Below are 24,149 nucleotides of genomic sequence, written 5' to 3'. Positions count from 1 at the left end.
TAGAGATACAAACGTGATGGCACACACCCATATCTTTTCGCACAGCTTTGATAGCAGACAGTGGATATTTTTTCTCTTTGGTTTTAAACATTTCCAAACTCTCCTATTACTGTATGGAGGCAAGGCACCGACCCCCATCCCCCTCTGGCCTTGCCCTTTACGCCACGCCTGGTTTGCCTGCAGATATCCTGCATAGTTAGAGGCCCTATTTCTAACCTTTAGACAGGGCCATAGCCCCACTTTTTGTTGAGAGAAGTCAACATCCATGCACTTGGAAACCATCCCGAGCTCAGTAATCCATCACAGTGAACTTGACGGTTTAATTGGTTTGTCAAAGTTTTTCTGTTCTATTACTGTTTTTACATTTAGCATTCTTCAGTCTTGGAGAATATCACATTAGAGCCTTTTTACTGCCAATCATCAGACACCATGGGAAAGAAATACTGGTGTCTTCCAAGAAAAGATCTTTAAAACTCTTTCAGTTTTGAAGTTTAGTCTTCATAAACTACAGCAAAGCCTGTGAGGCACCGATCAAGTTCACCACGTCGACCAATTATAATATCCTCATGTGAGAACAAATGGGCATGATGACACACCGAATTGCAATTGATGAATCATTAATGCTCAAGCAATTGAACAGTAAACCCGCTGCACTCAGCTCACCCACCACTCACTCGCATTCGCCGTTTCCATTTTATTAGTGTGCTTTTCTTTTTTCTGAAATTGAAACTACATCCTTACCAGACGTCTTCTTTCTTCCTCAACAGTGTTCAACAGCTGGGAGAACTCTTTGAAGGACTGGGCTGAAACACACAGAAGGATCATTGTCTTCAACACCATGCAAAAAAGCCACTGAATATTCGGTCAGTAAATACATCAACTTATACGAGGCATCGTGATCATGAACAATGTGCTCACTATCGAGCAAATGCACAGTGAACAACTGGGCTGCTGCAGTCAGATGATTAAGAAATACATAAAAGAAAAAGAAGAAGAAGAAGAAGAAGAAAAAAAAAACAACACATCACCGTGGCCCAACCATTAAACATCAGATGTTTCTGGAACCCCACAAGCACTGTGGTATGGTGCTAAAATGTTTATTTGCACAGCAGCTTCAGAGCTTTCAGTGCAAGCACATTTTAGAACCTAATAAAATCATGCAGCTGTCCAATTTAAAACCAAGACAAGCAGTAAAAAACAACACTTTAATTGAATGGAACCCACTGATTGCTTCCCTTTATTTTCTGCTTCCCCAGCTAGGCTTTAAAAAGCACCGTCATTGTGTACGGAAGACTGATGTGTTGGAGATATGCTCATGCCATCTGGGCCATACTTCAGAAGCTTATATTAGATTCTGCAGGGCCAGATGAATTCAGCGTAGAGTACATTGACCCTTATCTGCCAGAGAATTGTGTCTGATAGCTTCACAGCTTCATTAAATTGAGGGCCAGATACAGCGTGGCCTCTGTTGGTCAGCCCCGCTGTCACCCTGTGTTCAGCCATTTAGCAGCGGTCGAGCTGCCCCTGCTTGCCAAAACAGCAACATCATTATCAGCCGGGACGGCCTGGCATGGAGACCCATGCATCATCTTAGACACTTTGTTCCATTTACACACCAAAGATTTTTAAGACCAGGGAGCAATGATTTTGTGCCAGTGATCCTGCAGGCAGGCTGGACTCCTATTAATGTAGCCAGCTCCTTTATCAACAGCACAAACCTCTCAGGGGGTAAAGGGCACAGCTGGAATTGTTGATGGGACAAGATTAGACTCTGAAGAAAGGCAAAGGCAATAGGAGTCAAAGTGAGGCTCCAGCTTGCATATAATTCACTTGTTAATAGGGGAAAAAAAAAACACTTAACGAATCAAACATAAAAAATATAATTTGAATGATGAATTGATGAATAAGGAACATTAGCTTATACAAAAATAAAGGACTTTTATCACACTTCATATCCTATGAAGTAAATAAATACGGAAATTATTTCAGTATTACGGGCTTCAATGCTGTTTGGAATTCTGCTTGTTGATTTTTCAGTCCAAATTTGAGATGTCAGAAGGCCCTGAACAGCTCTTGGAGACTAAAGGATTGCCCTTCTGAGAGAAGGGCATGTAACTTCCGAAATATTTAATTTCTAGAGCCACATCAATCTTTTGGCCCCATTGATTCCGATATAACTGCAGCAGAATGTGAATGTCACTGCGGGAAGTCATAGAGTGAAATCAATAAAAGGTCAGGTGAACTTGGCTGGCAGCACGCACAAGGATCCCCACGTTACATGATGAAGTTTCAGAGCATCAAAGTGAAGTACACCAATGCGCATCAAGATCATGGCTGCCATTCACACAAGGGTCCAGCTATGTCAGTCAGAAAGCTCAGTTTTGTTGATGAACAGATTGATTTCAACCGACTGTTTTGTTGTTTTTCTCCTCAGATAGTAATCTTAGCCTTTTTGCTCCATGGTTGTAAAGGAACAAAGGGAGAGGAGCCAATACTGAAACTTGATTCTGACACATAACATGACAGCCTGTCCTTTATTTCGTATATTCACTTTTTTTTTTTTTATACTAGGTTATTTGTGCCGGTGGTGGTTCCACTGTGGTCTTTATTAAGAGGCTCCTTAATGAATGTACCATTGTATGCAGTGCACAGTCTACACAGTGTTTCCAAACAGATGCCACCGACACAGCCAAACTACTGGCGGCTATTGTGCCACTGATTTGCACTGCAAACACACTGCAGTCCTAGCTACACAGGAGGTGGGGGGGTAAAATATCCATTGTTCAATCTGGAATCAGCACCTCTCTTGTTTGCAGGCCAGGAAAGGGACCCATTGCGTCAAATTAAAGCACGTCTGACTCAAACGAGGTTTGGATTTGGTTGTGGATTTTTTCCAATAAGTACAATTGGTCTCCCACGGGCAACCCTGCCCATCATAGAGCCGCAGCAGCTTTGTCAGAAAGAAGGCAAAAAAAGGACTATTCATTACGCATTCAGATGAACGTTGCAGCCTCATGTAGAGCAGGTCGATATCCAGTCTAGCCCTCACAGATGGACAGTAATTCAGCAATCTCCAGCTCCACAGAGCGAACTCAAGCAGAGGATAATGAGCAGTGCACAAAAAGAGGAGGAAGGAAAGGCCAGGCTGGAAGTCCAGCCCATTAGAGCCAGAGACCCTCTGCACAGCTGTTTTCATATTCCTGTAGGAGGCTAGGAGGTTCGCACCTCCATTAATCTCCGACACTGATCACAATTAGTTCCTTTGATCTCTTGTACGCTTGAAAGGATACAGTGAAGCATCATAAGAAAATCAATAGCATTAATTATACATGCATCACAGACAACTTTAAGATATATAGTCAAAGCTAAAATCCCATTCCAAGAATATGCAGAGTAAGTTTAATTTTCTGTGAAAACAGCTCCCACTGCACCTGATAAAGCTCCTTCTTGTTCTATTAACCAATTTATCAGATGTAGATTTGCTTAAATAAAATATTATCATATTTTAGGCAACTGGTCCTTAACCGCAGGACATTAGCTCTTGTGTGAGAATTATTATGTTGAAATATCTGCCAACCGAGTCTTATGGAAATGTTGGAAAAGGTTCTGATTAAGGGGACGATTTCACTAATTAGGGGGAGCAGAGAGGAAAGAAGACAAGGTAATGGAGTGAGAGAGAGAGACAGAGACATCAGCCATCCTTCTGGGCTAGACAAAACTTAACTTACCGATGTTCACCTCATCATCTGTCTCTGCATCACCAATGCACTCAAACTGGAACTCCTGCAGGGACTGGGAGAACTTCTGTACGGCAGCGGAAAGATCTGGAAAATCAGGAGGTGTAAGCATCTGAATAAGTCCCAAAAGAATTTAAGACAACAACCTTACTATGTGCATACAGACAAACCTCTTAATCCACGTGAGTGATCGAATGACTCATGAGTCATATGGTTACGTCAGCACGGTGGGGAAACACTCAACAGTCTTTCAACTTCTGACAAGTTGCAGCAAATAGAGAAAGTATTCTACTTTCTCTATTTCCGAGCACAACGCCGAGTCCTTGCGTCACAGTTCATCATATTCACCAGTGTACATGTGGACTTCCATCACTCCTCCCACTGTGGTACTTGCAGCACACTTCAACACTTAAGACTGGCAGTTCTAGTTAGCTATTTGTTTGAGTCTCAACTATAGCAACAGAGAAACAGATTTTTTATTTTTTTTTTAAGGAAAAACTATTGGCTGCTATTGGCTGACAGCTTCTGGGAACAGAAGAGCAAAGGACTGCACTTTTATGATCTGCTGACTGCCCAATTCCATGCTCACTGACATTCATACAACAGCAGGCCTATGAGTGACACAAGTATCTGCTATATTTACTTCATCACTTGTCCATTGATCATAATACTTAGATGTGTCCAGAAAAATTAAGCCCATCTGTGCTGCCTAACCTTTGTGTCAAAAATGATACAGTGCAATAGCGAGTAAAACCCCTTAGAAAAATTCCACCTTATGACAGCTTCACACGGCGGGATATAAATTTATACTGTTTACCGCATTCCTGGACTTCAGTACTGACAAAGTACTGGTTCCAATTTTTTTCGAAGTGACATTTGACAACCTTTGAGGAGAAGGTTTAGGCTTTAGCTTTCTCTTTTCTCGAACTTTCCAGCTGAGAAAAAGTGAATCCTGCCATTTATTCAAACATTCACTGGTGATGTCACTGGAAAACTCGCTATTGTTACAGTCGAAGTAATTTTCCAGTTATAAATTTTTATTTTATAGTTCACTCTCAATGCCGTTAAAGAGCTCTGTTAAATCTAATAATAGAGTGTAAGTGTGATTTAGCCACGTGTTAGGTGAATTTCAACTGTGATCAGGTGAATGATTTTTGACATGTTGAGTAGCAGCAAAAGCTTCAGTGAACACGAGCCTCAGCTGTGAGGAAGAAGCCAGCTGAAGTAAATCAGCCCCAGCACATTTATAGTTTTTAAAATACGGCAATCAGCAAAAAAAAAAAAATCACTGCATCAGAGCCAAGATCAAAATGTGATGCTAAATTGGAACACACTGATTCAATCCATTTAACTATTTTCAAGCTGCATGGGACTCCACAACTGCTTTCTTTCAGCTCTTATCCACAGGCAGCAGGGTCCTAATCGCTGCCTCTGTGTAGCACAGAGGTCTTTAGAAGAGGCTTCAGTCGTAAAGTTTGACTTACATGGTCTTCTACCGTCTACCGGCCTACCAGCAACAAGCCAGATTTTGGTAAGAGCAGTTGCTCACTGTTTGTTGTGATGAGTCAACTGGACTGCTGCATGTCCATTCAAGAATTAGAGGTGCTTCAACAGGACCGGATGCCTATAAAAATGACTAGGTTTTCATAACCTGAATGCTGCCATCCTCGCCTAAATCCTCCCAATTTATTTCTCCATTAGCCGAATAAAGTAGAGCACAGTGCTGAACGACAAAACGAGCCCTGAAATGCAAAACACATCATCATGACTTCTGCTCACAACCTTTTTTCTCCGGCTCAGACAGATTGGGATAGACATGTTTCATGTTTAATATTGTACTTTTTTGTTGATAAATGTGCTTTATGCTTATGCTGTTGCCTTAGTGGAGGCATTTTTCAAAATGTATGTGGGCCGCCAAAAACTCTCCAATTAGGGAAAACATCAAGGCAAACAATAATAAACTGCTGTATGGAAAAAAGGCACAAAAATGAGCCTCGACAGTGTTTAAGTCTGCATTGTTGTTTTTGTTTGTTTTTTTTTTTGGAATGAGCCATAAATGCACGAGAACGCCAGACTTGTATAAGACAGTGCATGCATGCAGTGATCTATCTGGATTAAACCAGGCACAGGTCAGAACCCCAAGAAAATGTAACAGTTTAGGAGGGAAACCCAATTAAACTGCATTTTAAGGGCGATGGTCGATCTAACGGCAGCGCTGACCTGCGAAGAGCTGATGGAGCATGCAAAGCACGTGTATTTTCATTTCATATTTTATTTTGCAACCAGCGTCAATTTGTTTCACGCTCAGTTACACGAAGGTTGGTGTGTTGGACTGCTGTGAGCATATTCTTGCTGAGGTGAAGCTAACCTATGTTTACAAGGGCTTTGAAGAGTGGGATGAGTCTTCAGCGTGTAATGGAGGCTTTTAACATTTCATAATACAGATGGATAAGGCAAAACAAGACAGACATGATAAAACACTCTGACATTGTAGTTGCCAGCCCACACAGTTTGAAATGTACACATTTTTCTCATATGCATTATTGACATTGACTTGCAATTGTGTCTCTTCCTTGTTCTTGCATCAGCAGTCAAGTCTTCACTTCAAACAACTGCAAACTTAGAAGAGTCTCACCTCAAAAAAAGAGAAAGTGCTAGTTATAGAGAGTACACTGTACACTCATTCCATAGAGGAATACCTATTTATTTATTTATAAAGGTTTGTTTTTCAGCTTGTACCTACAACATTCTTGATTTTCAGACTATATGTTTCACATCCTGGCATTATACATTTTAGAGCCCTTGCGTTAGCTCCTTATGAGAATGCACAACATTAGTTTTTTGCCTATGTTTGATTAAGACAAGTTTCGTATTGACAGACAGGAAATGCAGGAAAAGAGCATAGAGCAATGACATTCATGCTCGCCACCCCAAAAGGATCTCATACATAATCCTGCTTACTAAAGCAACAATACAATATTCATTAGAAAGTGCAACATAAATCTGTGTTTTAGGGAATAGACGACCAAAGTAACATTCTAAATAAATAAATAAACTTTTGGATTTTTTTTTGCGGTTGCTCTTACTTCTCTTGTCTTTTTGAGGTAACGCTTGACAGATCAGAATGGATATCTTGTGGAAATCTACACAGCTCCAAAGTCTAACAGCAATAGTTTATCCGACAAAATACAAAACATCCTTAAAAGCTCAACATTGTAAAACAAACAAACAAACAAACAAACAAACATGCTCTTCACAGGAACACAAATTGGCTGGAAAGGCTGATAAAAGAACAAACTCATTTGATATTTTTCAGTGAGTATCTTTTTGTTTATCTAAGAGCTGAAATTGTTAGACTGTATGTTTGTGTGTGTCACTTATCAAAAGCACAGAGTAAAAAGACTTGCACTCAATGAGACCACGGACTGAAAGCCTCTTAAGGACGACTGCATGATCTTGAATGGATATGTCAAACTGTAAACGTTGCTGAGGCTAACCTGGTACCCCTGAGTGGACCTTTTCTAGAGGACGCATTGTGCAAGTGACAAGCTCATATCATTCCTGCTTTGTCTCCAAAGCTGCTGATTTTAGATCAATACTTCACTACAGTTGTGTGGATATGCTCACAGAAACATCAATAATGGATGATCTCTTAGCTCTGACATTTGGACAGACTCCGGCTTCATGAAGCACGATGCTGTCCACTCAGTGCACTGTTATTTTTACCAACAAAGGAAATCAGCAGCCCAACAACTGAAATTAGTGCTCTCCAAACCTTTAGCAATCACAAACTCAAAATTAGAGCACAGACCCCTGTTTGAAACGAGTAATCCAAAGGAGCCACATACTTTAGCAGTGTGTTATTTATGGACAGAAATAAAACGACCTCCAGCAAAATCCCTCGAGGAGATCCACTGAGAATCAATGACCTACAAAATGAAAACTAAAACATCATAGTCCTCCAATATTTGCTTTCTTTGGAATAATGTTGAGGTGATAGCATCCAGTCTAATCTTGTTGCTGACAAGATTAAGTGCAGAACAGCACTTGATCGTATCTAAAACCTTCTTGTTAAGTGGTTTCAGCCTATTACTCTGTGGTCAGTTAGCTCCTGATTTATATTCAGCTTCTACCAACACCGTATTAGTATTAGAATGTTATTTCAGCTTTTGTTGAATGAACAGCATGATGTTTTGTACAAAAACATTTATATTTCCCAGAGTACTACACTAAAAGCGTGGCATTATGGTGCACACTCCCCCTTACCACCAATTACTCTCCAAAGACATAGAGATTAGGTTAATTGGTGTCACTAAATCACCCATAGGTGTGAATCTGAGCCGGAGGGGTTGTTTGTTTTGTTATCCCGTCCAGGCTGTATCCCCACCGTGTCGATGCCCAATGTCAGCTGGGATTGGCTCCAGCGCCCCCCCCGGATGGCGGTACAGAGAGGCTATAACTTTGGTAACAGCACAGAAGTTCAGCAAGTGAAGACTAACTACAGGATATAGAGTATGTATAAAGGTTTCACAGGCTTCTGGGGCTGATTATGTAGCAGGTTTAAAACGGTGCCTTGATGTGCTTATTAAAGTCTGGGAAATGATAGTGGTGTAAGATGTATATCTCATTATACATTTACTATAAAATGCCCATCAGTCATTCCACCTGCCACAGCAGGGAACTTTGAACAAATACTTAAATGGATGTATACATGTCTACAAGTTATTCACTTGCCAATTTCGATGAATAATTACTGATAGTTAGTTAGTCTTTACTAATAACCTGCAAAAGCACTACATTACCCACAAGCATTAGCCAGTTACACTTCACTATGTCTAGAGCAATATGTCATTGTAACTAAACAGTCAGGCTCACAGTTCATTTATTGTACCATTTAAATTTTGTTAATTATGTATGTATTTTGGTGTCTATTGATGATTGATCTGATGGCTTGATGGATGTTTTTAAATGATAAATTATCAGACAATGAACATCTGAAACGGCAAGAGTTCCGTTTGCCACAGAAGATTAAGCTGTACATTAAGTACATTACAGCGTGAGGCGTCGATCGTCGCAGATTGAAATGAAATAAGCTGCCAACATGATAAGCTTCATGCTGCATCCTGTATTCTGCTGCAGCCAAATGCAATGCAATGTGAACATAAACATGATTAAACATTTCCACATTTTAATGAGGGTAGAGCTCAAGAAAGACCTGTAACAATAATTGTGTTTATTTTCTATTCATATGCATTATTTACTAAGTTTGGGAGTCAACACAAATTATTTGCGCCCATTAGTGTGTAATGCAGTTACATTTGCTCAACCGGTTACGAAGAAACTGCTCCCTTAAAATGCTCACAAAGCCGCGGAGCAAAGATAAATGGAAGCCGAATTGGTACTAAGGAAGATAAATGAACAGATTACATTTTTTAACCTGAGGTAAGCAGTAAAGTCATGATCTGTGAAACACATTCTAAGTTGTACATCCGAAAGTTTTTGTGGAGACCCTGCAAATAAAGGCCCCTCTGCGCTCATAGTGTTTATCAGTTTAAATGCCAGTGCATACCGGCGGCCCTCTGCAGCCAAATATTTACAATTACTGATGAATTGCCTTTTGCTTCATCGGCTTTTTGACTTAGTAATGGTAATGTGACGCTACTAAAGCTAAAACTTCACAAAGAAGTCCAACAAAACTAATCAGACCAAATAGCACTCAAATCTAGTACCCGGTGTATAGTGACAATCGCTTAATTAGCAGTTTGCCCAGTTTTCGGATAATGCCCTGTGCAGACTTGCAATGCCATTGGCTTCCATTTTACAATGTTTAGATTAAATAACCTCTCACAGGTAATACTGGCGCAACACGGCCGCAGGCCAAATAAACTCCTATTCAAGAAGAAAGGAAGGAAATAAGCAATAAAGACAGAAAGGGACACTCTTGTTGAGTATACAGCAACTACAGTTAATGCTTCATGGTTCTCCTGGTATTTCATCTTGCTCCTCTCCTCTGACAGAAAGCACACATTTTCTGCAGTCCTCTATGCCTGCAGAAAAAGAGGGCTGCTCAGGGGAGTAATATGAGGAACAAAGCATAACTTTGATGTGGTCAGATTCTGAAGAAGCTCTTATTTACTGCGTGAAGTGTGCCAGTCACAATCAGCCAACACTCACCTCCTGCCTCAACACCTCATCAGTCACAATCTCCTCTACCTGGTCTCCCCAGCTGAAGCTTCTCTCCACTCATCAGCTAGCCAGTATTTTAACGGCTTAGGCCCTCACAGAAACTGCCAGACTGTCACTGTGTCATGCACTACTTCCCAGCACTCTTTTCTGGACTGATCTCCTGGTATCGACTCTTCCTGTCCCTGACCACGTCTCTTTGTCTCTGCCCTGGTAACCTGACCTTCCTTCTTCCCCTGACCGTGAGTTCTGCCTGTGAGTCTCCTGGTTCTGGTCGCCACGGCTCTCCTGGGAGGAATTGCCTGCTACTGCTTTTGATACTCAATTCCTGCTGCCGCGTCAGTCAGCCTGCTTTGTGGCTGAGTGATATTATCACTGTCTGTCATTCCAGAGAACCGGGCAGAGACAACTTTGAGGAAAATTCTTCTGGATTGTTACTCAGTTTCTGCGAGGATTTGAATAAAGACTTTTTACATCTCTGCTGCTCTTGGGTCCTGCCGAAACCCATGAAAGTACAATCTGGCCAATATGGACCCAGCACACTATTCATTCAGCCTTCAGTTGATCAGAGCAGATTGAGAAGATCATGAATACCATGGACAGAATGCCATGACCTCTGCCAAGTCATTAGCAAGGCCAAAGCCTCATCATTGCCTGCGCCATTTACCTCCTGCCAGGCACTTCTCTACCCAGGGGTCGCCTGTACTCCCTGCCACCCAGGAAAGGAAGGCCATGGAAACCTAAATCCGTGACTCCCTGGCAGCAGGTATTATCCACCCCTCTTCCTCACCTGCAGGAGCAGATTTTTGTTGAGAAAAAAGATAACATTCTAAGACCTTGCATCGACTACAGGGGTCTGAATGACATCAGAGCATGTCCTGGTCTGTTTCTGAGTCCCCTAAGCAGCTGCAATGTTTCCAGGGACTCTTTTAACGCAGGTTCATCTGCAACTACAGCTCTTTGACTGCTTCCCTCAACACTCTCACCAGCTTAAAGGTGCCCTTCAACTTGAATCCTGCTGCCAACGAGGCCGTCAAGACCCTCAAATGCTGGTTCACCTCTGCACCCATCCTCCAAGTGCCTGATCCCAACCGCCAGTTCGTGGCCAAGGTCGCCCAGATGCAGGCTTTGTCCTGTCTCAAAGGTCTGCTGCAGAATACAAGCTTGCAACACTAAGCCAGATACCCTGTCTCAGCAGTTCCAGAAGGGGGAGGATTCCTGCTGAGGAGCCAGCCACCATCCTTTTTCCTTCATTGGGTCATTGCCACCCTGACCTGGGACATCAAGGAAGAAGTCTGAGCACCCAGCGCCAACCCCCTCAACTTCCTTCACATTCCCTGAGGTCGGAAGTTTTGCAGTGGGCTCTCTGTGGACTCACAGTGGGCTCACTCCTCCAAACTTACCTGCCACCCAGGTTCCCAGTGCACACCACACTTCCTCCTCCAGTGTTTCTTGTTTCCCACCTTGGAGAATGACACCTGTGACTTTGCCAAGGCCTGCTCCATCTGCAACCAACACAAGACCTCCCATCAAGCACCTGCAGGATTTCTCCAGCCACTCCCATTTCCACATCGAACCTGGTCCCACATCTCTCTTGAAGTTGGGACTGGCCTTCCTCCTTCCAACGACAACAAAGTCATCCTCATTGTGGTCGACCATTTCACCAAGATGACCCACTCTGTCATCTTAGTGAAATGGTCGACCACAAGCTGCCACCAGCCAAAGAAATTGCCCTACTGGTCTTGCATGTCTCATGTCTCCGTCTTCATGGCCTTCCCGTGGGTAATTGACTGGGGTCCCCAGTTTTCCTCTGTCTTTTGGAAGGAATTCTGTAGCCTGAGCCCAGGAGCAGGCTCAGCCAACCAGTGATGTTCTCCTGCTCCTGAATACCTTGTTTGCCAGAGGATATGGCTCTCTGTCCAGATCTGTCTCTCCAGAGAGTCTTAGAAGCTGGCTCCCAGATTTGTCGGTGCATTTCCCATCCAGCAGACAGTGATGAGGTTGAAACTCTTTCGCACCATGTGTATGCACCCTACCTTCCACGTCTCCAAGATCAAGCCAGTCCATTAGGAATCCTCTTGCACCAGTGGTCCCATCTCCTCCTCCTCCTCGCCTTATCGACATGGTTCGTGCCTACACCGTTTGATGCCTGGGATGGTCTTGTCGTTGTGAGAGGAGTCTCCACTACATAGTTGACTGGGAGGGCTACAGTCCTGAGGACAGATCTGGGAGCCAGCTCGGCATATCATTGTCCAAGACCTTATCGCCGACTCCCCCTGCAGAGGAGATGGACTGGTCCTTCCAGTTCCCCTACCTATGCCTGTGTGTCTCCTGGTTTAGGTCGCTCTGGCTCTCCTGGAAGGAACTGCCTGCTACCTATTCTGCAACTCGGCTCCTATTCTGCCCCCTGTGGCTGAGTGGTATTATCACTGTTTGCCACTCCCGAGAACTGGCTCCATATCCCTGAACTCAATTGTTACTCAATTGCTACGAGGATTTGAATGAGAACTTTTTTATATCTACGCTCCTGCTGTTGTGCTGCTCTTGGGCCCTGCCTAAACTCATCACAGTACCAATTAAATAAACAAAGAAAGAATAGCACAAAGAGCCTACCGTTAAAAACTTTGTTTCATTGATACAATATTATAATGCCACTGTAAAATACTCTCATCTAATTTTATTACTCTCAGCAAACATTTTTTTCTTACACAGCGTGCAAACTTCCTTACAGTGTTTGACCTGCAGTAACAATTCCTCACGCAGCAGGCAAGCACAAAGGTGCAAAAGAGAGCACAAATGTTATGGTGTACCTTCTGCCTTTGCAGGTTTTAATCAAAGAGCAGAGCTCTGACCACCCCGTCAAGACATGACTGGGTGGAGTGGCTGCTACAGTTAGGGCCCACTGTGTGAGATGTGAAAGAGGACTATGACTGTCAGTCACCACACAGCAAAGCGCCATGAGTACATCCTTTATCTTGTCTCCAGGGCAACCACACACACTACAAAATTCCACCTGCTGACAACCCTGACAAAGCACAGACGACACTGCAGGGAAGTCTGCAGTTCTCTTGCAAAAAGCTGAACTACACTAAACGCTTACTTTCGTCACTATTAGGATACGAGTTATCATTTGAGGACTTGCACACATTTAGATTTTCACTATTGTGGAGCCATGACTTCTACAGAGCAGTAATATGTAGTTGTGAGAGCGTGTATAACGTACTTGCATGCATGTGCCACACAGGAATGTTGCGTAGTAATAGATACAACTCTCAAGTATGATGGTATGTTATATTTTGCTTTTGAGTTGAAAAGTCAGTTTTATATTCTTTAAGCAGGTCCAACATCAAATGTTAGAATTTCATGTTGTACTACATATGCAGGCTTTATGAAGTTGAACAACAATTAACAGAATTTCTCTCTCTTTTCTTTTTTTACATTTCTTAATGCTTCAGTTTAATGTCACAAAAATCCTACACGTATGCCAAAGCATTCAACCCATTGACTGGAAAGTCATAAAACTGCATAACAATTGCAACATTCCCAAAAATCAAACCACCAAAGAGAGACGGCTTGCACTGAGAGAGAGCAGGCATTCGGGCTGAAGTACAAAGAAAAGAGTTTTGCAGTATTAATAAAGTAATGAGAGCTCAACAGACTGCACCCACAGCAGTGGCACTGAAGGGTTTTTGGGGGTTCCATCATTTTGTATTGCGATATCAGTTTGTGAATTCTTGTATCATGCTTTCAGAATTGTTGCATCCTTCACAGGGAGAAAACTATTGCTGTAGGCACAATAAAGTATTAAGGAAGCATTTAAAAAATGTCCTCTGACACGTTGAGGCATGCCAGACCATCAGCATGCTGCGCTCCCAGCACTCAGTGTTATGTGACTGATGTACACATCACAATGCTAATTACTATGCAGAATCCTTGTGTTTTCACTCCCCTGAATAGTCTCTGGGGTTTTAATGAAGTTCTTAATTACGAATTAGTGCAGAAAAAGCTTTTAAAACACGGAGTCAGAGTCATGAATTCAATTAAAAAGCAACAATCAAAAAAATAAAGTATTTATCTGCAACTTTTGCTGAATAGCTGCACGTAAACACTACACATCAAATGACTCGGGGGGCACTCAAGGTAACCTCTGCCTCACGTTCGCCAGGCGTACTAGCCCGCTTTGCTGTACATCTTTATTTTTTATTGAAGCGAACAAAAACACTTTCCACAAGAATGCACCGTCTCATGCGGTGACAGCACGCTGTCTTGCGTGTACATTAACATTGCGGTGAGAATACTATAGCTGCTACTACATCTTGTCAGTGAGACAATACCGATTTCAGATGAGAAGGTCTTCAAAGGGGAAACGCTCCTCTGCACCCAGCTTAACGAGAGACGGGAAGATCTCTTTGATTCAACAGTAGGGTGTATTGTGCCCCTTTGATTCCATTTGGATGGATTGTAGCAAAGGAGCGGCCCTTCAGGTAGGGCCTTTTCCTCTTGCTTACTATTACATTTGCCTGTCAGTTGCACAGCAGGGGAGACGGTCTAGCGGTGCGCTGAAAGCCGGGGAGACGGGCGCTCACACTGCCAAAGCATACTGAATATTTCCCCACCAGCTTGTCTGAAACAAAGTCGAATCTAATAACACCACGCTTCCTGCTGGAGTAGCAGGCAGCAACTTGAAGTGGCACTTGGTCAACCTGCGAGGTGCAAACTAATTCTTAAGTGACAGAGAGGTCATAATACAGCTGAATAAAACATGAATAGAAGAGATTACCATAGATACAGTTGTCTCCGGGACGGGAGTTATAGCAAGTATCACTTCAACATTAGAATTTCTGTCGGTGGTGCCCTGTGATGTTAGAGAGGTTTCGCACCACTTCTTTGTCTTTGGGGTGTGACGATATGTTCGGGACACTCAAATTAACTAGACTTGTTTACAGCTATCTGCTTTACACACTGATTACTACCTGGAAGTCAAATAAACTGATTAATATGATTAAAACACATCTGCATTGTTCACAGCGATGTGAATTACTGAAGACAATGGAAGAGCTGGGAGGATGCTGAAAGTCTTTGATATGAAGCTGATGCAATGCTACAACCTATTCTTTAGCTCTAAAGAGAAAGATCAGAGTTATTAGCCCTGCAATTCAGCTGGAATGGAAAAAGCCAGCCGGGCCAGCCTCTACCATTTATCACCGAGTCCAGAGCCTTTAGCCTGAGTTGAGAGATTTTCCTTCAGAGGCCAAAAAGACAATTCTGACAGAGAGGAACTTGGCTCTGAAAGAAACACTGGTGGTTAAAAGCTGGCAATGCACCTTTCACTCATACCATTTCACAAAAGATTTTTTTTTTGGCAGCCCTTCAAACCCTAACCAAGACCAATTAGCTCAGAAACACACTTCTACATTAGACCAAAATAAAAGCAAGAGCTGTTTTTTTATGTGTCATCCAAAGTCCGAGTTTAGCAACTGTGTAGGCGACATGCAAATTCGCCATGTTTTAGCACACAGGGTTTTGGAATATATAGCACAATTATTACGTTTCCCAGCCAGGTCTGCATGAGTTGTTTTTAACAGGCCACTTACACAAATGATGTGTTTACCAAAACAAATTCACTACAAGACAAAGAAACTCTGTTATTGCTTCTTAATATACCAGGATGGCATTTGGCACAGCAGTGTTTTCTTTCTTCACTTCACTGTGTTAATAATGGCAACTTTTAACGACTTGACAACCAACAAAAATCCTTATAGAATAAATGATGCAGCAATAAATGCAGCCAGCTAAAGGGAATTTTTAATGGAATCGAGTAGAGGCGTGATGCACCCCCTTATCCTCTCCAGTCTAAGGAAAGAGCAAAAGTACGAACGTGTGATGCCGTTGGACTGTGAGCTTGAGAATGGCTTGTTCGGTGTGTGACAATCACTTTGACTGACAGGGCAACAGCAGACTACTTCAGAACAGACTTCAATCTGGAGTCGAACGCATTTGCCTGCACAGTCTGAGGGGAAGCAGCTTTTAGGGATACAACTTGTAATCCTTTTATCAAAATCTGTCCACAAAAACAGCCGGGTGCCTCACAGTGCGGCATGAGCTCTGCTTACCGCTTCGCTCGGCTTTATTGCTAAACGAGTCACATAATGTGCCACTGTATTTCATTTCCATTACATGGGTTCAAATTTATCAAAGTAGTCAAAGCGGCAGCAATACGTTCTAAATGGTATAATCCTGCAACACGCAGCCTGCACAGTCACAGTCTGACAGACACACAGGAAACACACGCACACACCCTCGCACTGAAGTAGAGTGATGTCAGGCTAAATGCTATTGGAGGGAGGATGGGGGATGGTTATACAAGCATGTTTACAGGACATTTCCTGTGACTGAGCCTTGGGAGCATCATCTGTCCGCAGACAAACAAACACAGAGTTCCCAAAGCCGAGAGCTATTGTGAAATCACCTCCAACAAAAAGTCTACATGTCATGTCCTCGTTTAATAAAATAACTTTAATTACAGCCATATTAAGTTGAACAAATACCTCGGCACTATACACGCAGGCAATGAAAGTGCTTTCTAAAGTCTTTCTAAATATTGTAGCTTTTATAATGACCGCCCCCGTGCGTGTCAACCATTCATTACTGCATGCATCCTGGGAAGGAAGCATTGCTCACTAGCTGGTGATCAGGTGTGGGCATAGGGTGGTGGCAGAGACTCAGCTAACATAATAAAGGGCAGTCCTCTTCTTTAGACTTAAGAGTTAATATGGCAGATTGCATTAAATCTCATTATGAAGATTAAATATTTACAAGGATTTATGGAAGAATAACTTCCTTCAAAAAGGGGGGATTTTAATGATAACAGATAACTAACAGAGAAATCGTTTTAAATAAACAAACACCCTAAATTTGAGAACTATTTCGGTTTTGTAGAAAATGAAACAGCAGATATCTACAGGAAGGCCAGCAATGGATACTTTACTCAAGTGCATATCCCAGCTTCTAGGATTATGAGCAAATAATGAGGATGGCTTTTTACAAATTTGGGCAAATTATGTATGAAGGACACACATGATTGCTGCCCAAGTCTGTGCAGGTCTCTCAGGACTCCTGTGCTGCACTGGGACCACCTAAGTGCCTTTAGTGCAGATTTTACATGAACATTTATCAATGTCATTGTCAATTATTACTTGTCAATGTCACAATGGTGCTCCATATTTGGCAAAAATATAAGATACCAGGCCGACACAACAGCTTCATTTTATCAGTCAGTGACTCAGTTTAAACCAGTTTATAGGCAATGTAGACTTAACACTGGTGTCTTGACCTTTAGCCTTGTAAGCTTGCAGTTTCACATTTTGACCAAATGTCTAATAGCTTCTCTCCGCACACAATTTCAAACAAATACCAAATGAACACTCAGTGTAAGAGGCCAAAAGCCAAGGGAATATAGCAAGCCTATTGGTGCAAATGATATCTTTTCTTTCGAGCTGGTCCGTCCAGCCACATCAGGAAGGCTAATGAGGAGTTAGAGTGCTTAGCAAGATGAAAGGAGAAAAAGAAGACGAAAATTAGATGCCCATGACAACGATGAACTGACAACATAAATAATAACTAAGGAAGCCAGATGATATCAAACAGATGATCTCATTCCTTTATTTTTTTACATTTTCAGTTCATTTCTACTTTTACCACCTGGAATTAGCTGGTAGCGTGAAGGATCCTTTAACACACTTCTTGACTGTTGAACACACAGTAGCATTTTCTGTGGCTATTACATAAGTAAATAAAACCAATGACCTGCGAACACAAGCATATTATATACTTGTTAAATGTCTGTAGTTTAGCATTTTTGCCTTCAATCTTTCTCAATGCTTAAGGCAGCTTGGAGCTCGAAGATAAATTTGATAAATCATAAAAGAAGTGAGAGAGCTACTAAGGACACGGAGACCCACTTATATAGACTCATTAATTCATTCATTCATTCATCTTCTACGGCTTTTCCATTTCCGCGTCACAGCAGGTGCTGGAGCTAATCCCGGCTCACACTGGGTGAGGTGGGGGGGGGGGGGGGGGGTTACGCCCTGGACAGGTTGCCATCGCATGGCCAGCTTATATGGAAGAAACTGATGATTTCAAACTTTGTGAAAGTTTGCCTTTTTTTCAGCGACTTACCTACCAAGCAACTTTATATGGCTTCATGCAATATTTAGAAATATATCAATACTCTCTTTCTGCAGAGAGTTAGATGAGCAGGTTAATGTTCCCTCTTGCGTGTCTACGGTAAACGATGAACCTACACAGTTCCCGCTCGTTTCTACACATCATTTTCCAGGACGTTTCCAGTGCCGATCTCGCTCATATGACAGATAGGAATCATACTGTACACCATATGTTCCCGTCTGTGGAGGTGCACAGAGTTTTGCATCATCTCTTACATGCTTACTGAATTATTAAATCAAGACAAATTGATCACAAGAACCTTGTCACACAGCACTCATGCCAAGTGCTGCGTCGACAAAATGTATCATTATCATCATTATCAATTTATAACCTGACTCACTTTATTCTGATGAATTACATTAACCCCTTGCTGCCAGATCATTAATGACTACACAGCTCAAGCTGTACAACCTACAGTTTTCCCCAACGGACAAAACTAGATTGACAAGCCTAAATGTACAGCTCAAAACACTTTGAAATATTTGGTCTGCCAGACTTGGATCATTACAGTCAAAAACCAGAAAGCAAACACATTAACAATTTAAAATAAGTCGGGAAGAGAATTTCAATTTGTAAAGTTTCTAAAAACAGTTAGAAACCAGCAGTTACTTCCAAACATCACAAATAGAGTTCCAGCCACATAAGTTGTACATCAATCCAACTTGCATGCATGACATGACTTCAGGTTGCGTTCACAGCATTGCCAAACAAAACCAATTGCAGCCTAGTCAGAATATTGATCACCTGGCATACCATTTTACATCAGCATGATCGTGGACATAAATGTAATCAAAATACAGACAAATGAAGTTTTTGTGTATTTTTATTATTTTCCACAACAGAATTCTCTCCAGCACATTTTACTTTTTCTCTCTGATTTATATTATTTTCCTGCTACCACAACTGTTTTCCAGGATGTCTAAGATCATTGACACAACACCAGTGCCAAGCTCCATCAACCAAAACCTCCTTAATTGACATGTCAATGCGGCTCGATCTCTAGAGAAAATGTTGATATCCTGGTTGGTTGTTGCCCTAAAACTGCTAAACAGAGACATACAGAGTGACGCTGTGGGCATGCAGCGTTTCCTACTTTCTAGGCAAACTTTCATCTTGATTCTATCATCATTTGGTTTGTATCTGAGGTTTCTCCCGACCAACTCACCAAAGCGTAATTAGTGCCTTTAGTATATTCAATTACTGTAGTCAAGCAGAGGGATTAATAAGAGTCAGCAGTTGTTATTTACACCAGGTGTGAACAGTGAATACCAGCCACAGAGGCAAAGCTCTTACTTGCACCTGGAACGCATTATCCACACCAACGAAAAGCTGGTTTGAAATTCATTGCAGTTTGGGAATTTTTTGACCGCAATCCTCATCTTAAGCATTGACATGTGCATTAGGATGGATATACAAGCGTGCAAATCTTTTTTTACCGAGGCCTTTATACATACTCTCGACTATAATGATAATAAAGGGCATAGTCTCTGTTTTATCCCAAAAACCAAGCCTAATGTACCTTTCTTTACTACCTCATTATTCCAACAGCAGCCTGAAGTCAGCCCAGTAAAATTTAATTACAGCTGTCAATGCATAGTTAATCCTATAAAGAAGTAAGACATAAACAAGCAGGAAGTTTCTATAATTGTCTTTAAACATGTGAATGACTTCCCTTTCTTATTCCATACTAGACAACACACAGTCAGGACTGCAGCTAAACACACTAGAGACTACAAAGTGAGGTTTCAGACCGAAGAGTCAATTTTCTGGTAATGTATTAACAAGAAAGTCAATCTTACCTAACCAGGCCTCATTCACACAGATGCCACATGTTAGGATATAAATTATGGGATACTACTCAATGTTGAAACATGAGATGACTACTATTAAAATAAAGGGTCCACTGAAGGTCTTCCAATAATGTCCCCTCTGATGGCAGGTCATAAAAGGTCATAAACCTTTGTGGCGTCTGAAGTTAAAGACCATCAATAATTTATTTCCGTCTCCTTGCTTCCTGCACTCTGACCCCACCCCTGACTGAAACTGGGACTTCCAGTTAAGGGGCTGACCCACTCATCACTAAAACAAACAAAAAAAGCCCAAAACACAACAAATACAACCGAAAAATTCCTTTTAAACAGCTTTATTTAGTTGGACCCCAGTTTCTGGTTATTTATGGTAATGGCTTACACAATAACGTTCATCACCAGTGAATTAACATTCTTCGTTTATAATTTTACTGCAAGTTTGCACCTGGTGGGAAACCAAGATTTTCTGCATCAATAACCCAATCAGAAGTAATTCACTTGCCACTGTCTCATCGGCATAGTGCAGCCTCAGTTCTTGAAATCTAATAAATAATAAATAATAATAAATAAATCTAATTTGGTAGTTCACCGTTTGCATAAAACTTTGGCCTCATGCTATTAAGTCTTCTCACTGCCGTGAATAAACCGATCAGGGTAACCTTCTTATCAAAAAAAAAAAAAAAAAGGAGAGAAAAGAAAAGAAAAAGAAAATGGTATTAAATAGGTTTGGCCTTCAGCTGGCCAGACAAACGGCAGAATCATTTCAATGTCAGTGTAAGGCATGATGGTTCAAGTGACAGTGAAACTGTGTGAAAAAAACACAACAGAGTGCCTCAAAAGTCACGTTGGTTGAGCAAATGAGGAAGAAGCACCAGTGGAGAAAACCAGTGAGAAACATGAAGGAACTTTTTGCATTTTGCTTGATTTCCTAATTCACTTCTGTTTCCACTCATCTGTCCATTGCAATCAAACTCATAGCCCACCCAACTGGATTCTTTTGACATTTTGTGTAACACAAATCCATATGTATCACATTTACTTGTCCATCTTTAAAATCTCTGCCTAATTAATAGAGAGATGATATTGACTGTACTCAGAAATAAGATAATTTGGGGTGACAAACCGTGTGTTTGTGTGCCTGCAATGCCTTTGTGCGAGGGCTAAAAATCTGTCTGTGCTGCTCAACAATCAAACTCACTGCTCACTACACAGTATGCCCATGTAACTCACACTTGGTAGGCCTAGATTGCGCTTTAAACCCATTTCAATCGACAAATATTTCAACACATCATTCTGGGGTGCACACACACATACGGATAAATAATTTGCCATATTTGAAACCTTATAAATATTTGATTGTAAAGCGGTTTTCACTTTGAGCTCTATATGCTCAAATCTGGGTGGCGCACTGTAGTCTCTGTGACAACACCAGCAGCAAAAAGCAAAAACCTGGTCCGCATAGGAAAAGTGATAACATGAGTGAAAGCTATCGTGCTTCCTATCACTAAGGGTAGACAGGACTGCTCTTGGTTGAACTATGTACTGTGTTTATACACACACACACACACACATATTATTATTATTTTAACAACTCAAATTCTAAGGAGCAAGACAGGAAGTTCACATCACCCTGAGAAGACACTGAGCCACAGCTCTCTGTCCATAATATCCCTCTGTTCGTCTGACAGGGGACCCAAAAGCATCTTTTACAGAAGGTTGAGGCAAATTCAAAGGCTCCTTATGTTTGGACATGAAGCAGACTGAACCCTTCCACATCACCGACAGTCATCAGTGTCAGCCTCAGAGACAAGTCTGTCTGCAGCCTAAAGAGGCAAACATCTGTCCTGTAATGACAACAACCTCCCGTTAAAGGAGTGCATGTGGTCTCTGTGTTGCTCATCATCATCATCATCATCATCATCATCATCTCATCGGGCTCGGTGAGAAAGAGACGGGATCCTCCACACACCGACACACAACTAAAGTCCCTAAAAGTGGCCTGTGGGGGACATCAAATAGACCCGCGTTATAAAAGGCAGGGCCGCGTCACTCAGTTCCGGGATACTCACTCTTGAGCGCAGTGATGAGCATGTTTCCATCCTTGATCAGCTCCTTGATGAACTTATTCGTCCGCTCCAGCTCGATTTCGTGGCATTTCAGTCTCTCCCTGAAGTCCGGACTGTCCAGGAAAGAGTCGCTGAACTCTAAAGTGGGGAGTCCCATTGTAGCTCAACGACAAAGCCGCCTTTCAGTCTCAGTAACTCGGCGTGGACAAGCTTTTACTTCTCATCACGTCCTCCCGATCTACTTCACCGGACCCCCCCTTAGGAAAAAAAAAAAAAAAAGTTTTCCTGCTCCGAACAGTTGCTCACTTCCGCCTGAATTTTCTCTACTTTTTTTTTTTTTTTTTTTTTTTTTTTTTAGGGGCCATTATAGAAAATAGTGGTCGTGTGACTCCTGCTGGTTAGTCTGGGATATTTTATGGTGGTTTCTGCAGAAACCACCATAAGGACCAGGAGCGAGTCCACCTGGAACTCATTCAGGCACTGCATTCCGTAAGAGATACCTCAAGAGCTACATTTCAATGAAAAGGTCAGAAAGCACAGAGGGTGGGGGGTGGGGTGTCCAGTTCAGCAGTTCAACACGTTGGTGCATTTTAATGAAGGCAGACAAATACAGTAAGACCACTGAGGGGCCCACATTATTATGGTTTGATAGGTTTCCTGAGGATTCTGGGGGTTTTGATCTTTGGACCTTTCCTTTGGTTTGAACCACAAATCATAGAGACAAAGAAATAAGTTCATCTTCTGTTCAAACACCATAAAGGGCAAATCTGTGAGATAATACAAAATAAGGACAAACTAAATTTATGGCCAGATAAAATGGCCAACTCGCCCAAAGTACCGACGTATTAAATCTCAGGGTCAGCTAAGACTCAGGAAAATAGTTTTTCAGCTTTAATATGATTGTGTCAACACAAGCTCATAAAGTTTTGTTTTTTTTCCCCTGCTATTCCTTCCTCCAGACTATATGACACACACGGCAGAATGCCGACTACTCAACAATTATTGGTCCGACATTATACTTCTACATCACATTTTATCTCATCATTATGATTATTCTGAGCGGTGGCTCACCCTAGGCTTTTGTCTGCCAGCGGTCTTAGGTTACGAAATAGTGAACTGTGTGAAGGAATTATGGGTGACAATGTGTCACAGTGGAGTTAGTGAGGGTTTGAGAAGAGGGATCTGAATTAATACCTTGGTAAATGGAAGTAATTAAACTAGAGTCTAATTGGAGTCAGAGGAATCGGTCACATTCTCTTCAGGCACCAGGGAAGGCTAGTGACAATAATTTCCCACTCCAAATGAGTATTTTAGTAGGCGTGAGGTGGAGGCTCTTTCACCAGTGGCACGTGGCAAGTCGCTGGGGTGACTCTTCCTACTTTGGCGCTTTGCAAGTGTTAAAACCATCTCTGTGGAGAGGCGGATGTTGCAGCATTGGCCTGAACCAACACAGGCAAATGAAAACACATTAATAATTGAATGCTTTCGCTATCAAGAGCAGACCATAAGCTCTGTGAGCGGGGTTGGGCTTTTGCTCAGAGCCATTTGGAAGGTAGGCCTTTACCCTTCCTCCCTGATAACTAACGAGTAACCTTTTCCTAATAAGACACCCGATTTCACTGTAAGGTAGCAGCGGGATAAATCACTGGAGACAGATAACCTTCCTCGGCAGCGTCATGGGGCTGCAGCTCGATTGTTAGTGTGTGTTAGCATCAAGTTCCAGCAATTTCGACTCGGCCTGTGGTCAAGCTGCATTCTCTCAAAATGAAAGCAGTTTCTTTTTGATCATTTAATGTGCTAGTGAATTATATGAAAGTGGTGCTTCATCTGATCAGGTAAAAACTAATTTCAGCAGCACGCCAGGAATATTTTTATCAGAACATTGACAAGCATGTCCTGCCTTACCCCTGGGGAATCCCGCTTGCATTATGAATCTGCTAAAGCTGGGGGGGAGGCTGAAAAGGTTGTTTCCCATGTGTCCAGTAATTGAAGGAGACAGGTCTGCAACTTCAAAATTTTGATCTACAGCTCATAAATATGTAATATTTATGAGGGACTCTTCCTCATATCACAGGAAGAAGTTCTCGTTAATCATCACATCCGCAGCTTTCCACCTTCTCAGTCTT

General features: G+C 42.0%; 1 protein-coding gene across 7 annotated transcripts in view; it reads right to left on the bottom strand.

Moving 5' to 3' along the window:
* Positions 1 to 22,266, bottom strand: part of arhgap42b (Rho GTPase activating protein 42b) — a 60,179-nt gene extending 37,913 nt beyond the window's left edge. For 6 of the 7 annotated variants that reach the window (XM_029518321.1, XM_029518322.1, XM_029518320.1 and 3 more), the window contains exons 1-3: positions 22,027 to 22,266; positions 3,729 to 3,824; positions 742 to 803 (exon numbers count right to left, since the gene is read on the bottom strand). In XM_029518321.1, the coding sequence (XP_029374181.1) occupies positions 742 to 803; positions 3,729 to 3,824; positions 22,027 to 22,180 (312 nt within the window). In that variant the 5' untranslated portion in view covers positions 22,181 to 22,266. The remainder of the gene's footprint in view (positions 1 to 741; positions 804 to 3,728; positions 3,825 to 22,026) is intronic. The other variant, XM_029518327.1, reaches the window with a different exon arrangement.
* Between the last annotated feature and the right edge of the window lie 1,883 nt (positions 22,267 to 24,149).

The sequence above is a fragment of the Echeneis naucrates genome, chromosome 13, assembly GCF_900963305.1.
Source record: "Echeneis naucrates chromosome 13, fEcheNa1.1, whole genome shotgun sequence".
In the NCBI taxonomy this organism is placed as follows: Eukaryota; Metazoa; Chordata; class Actinopteri; order Carangiformes; family Echeneidae; genus Echeneis; species Echeneis naucrates.
This window is presented reverse-complemented; position numbering and strand designations above follow the sequence as displayed.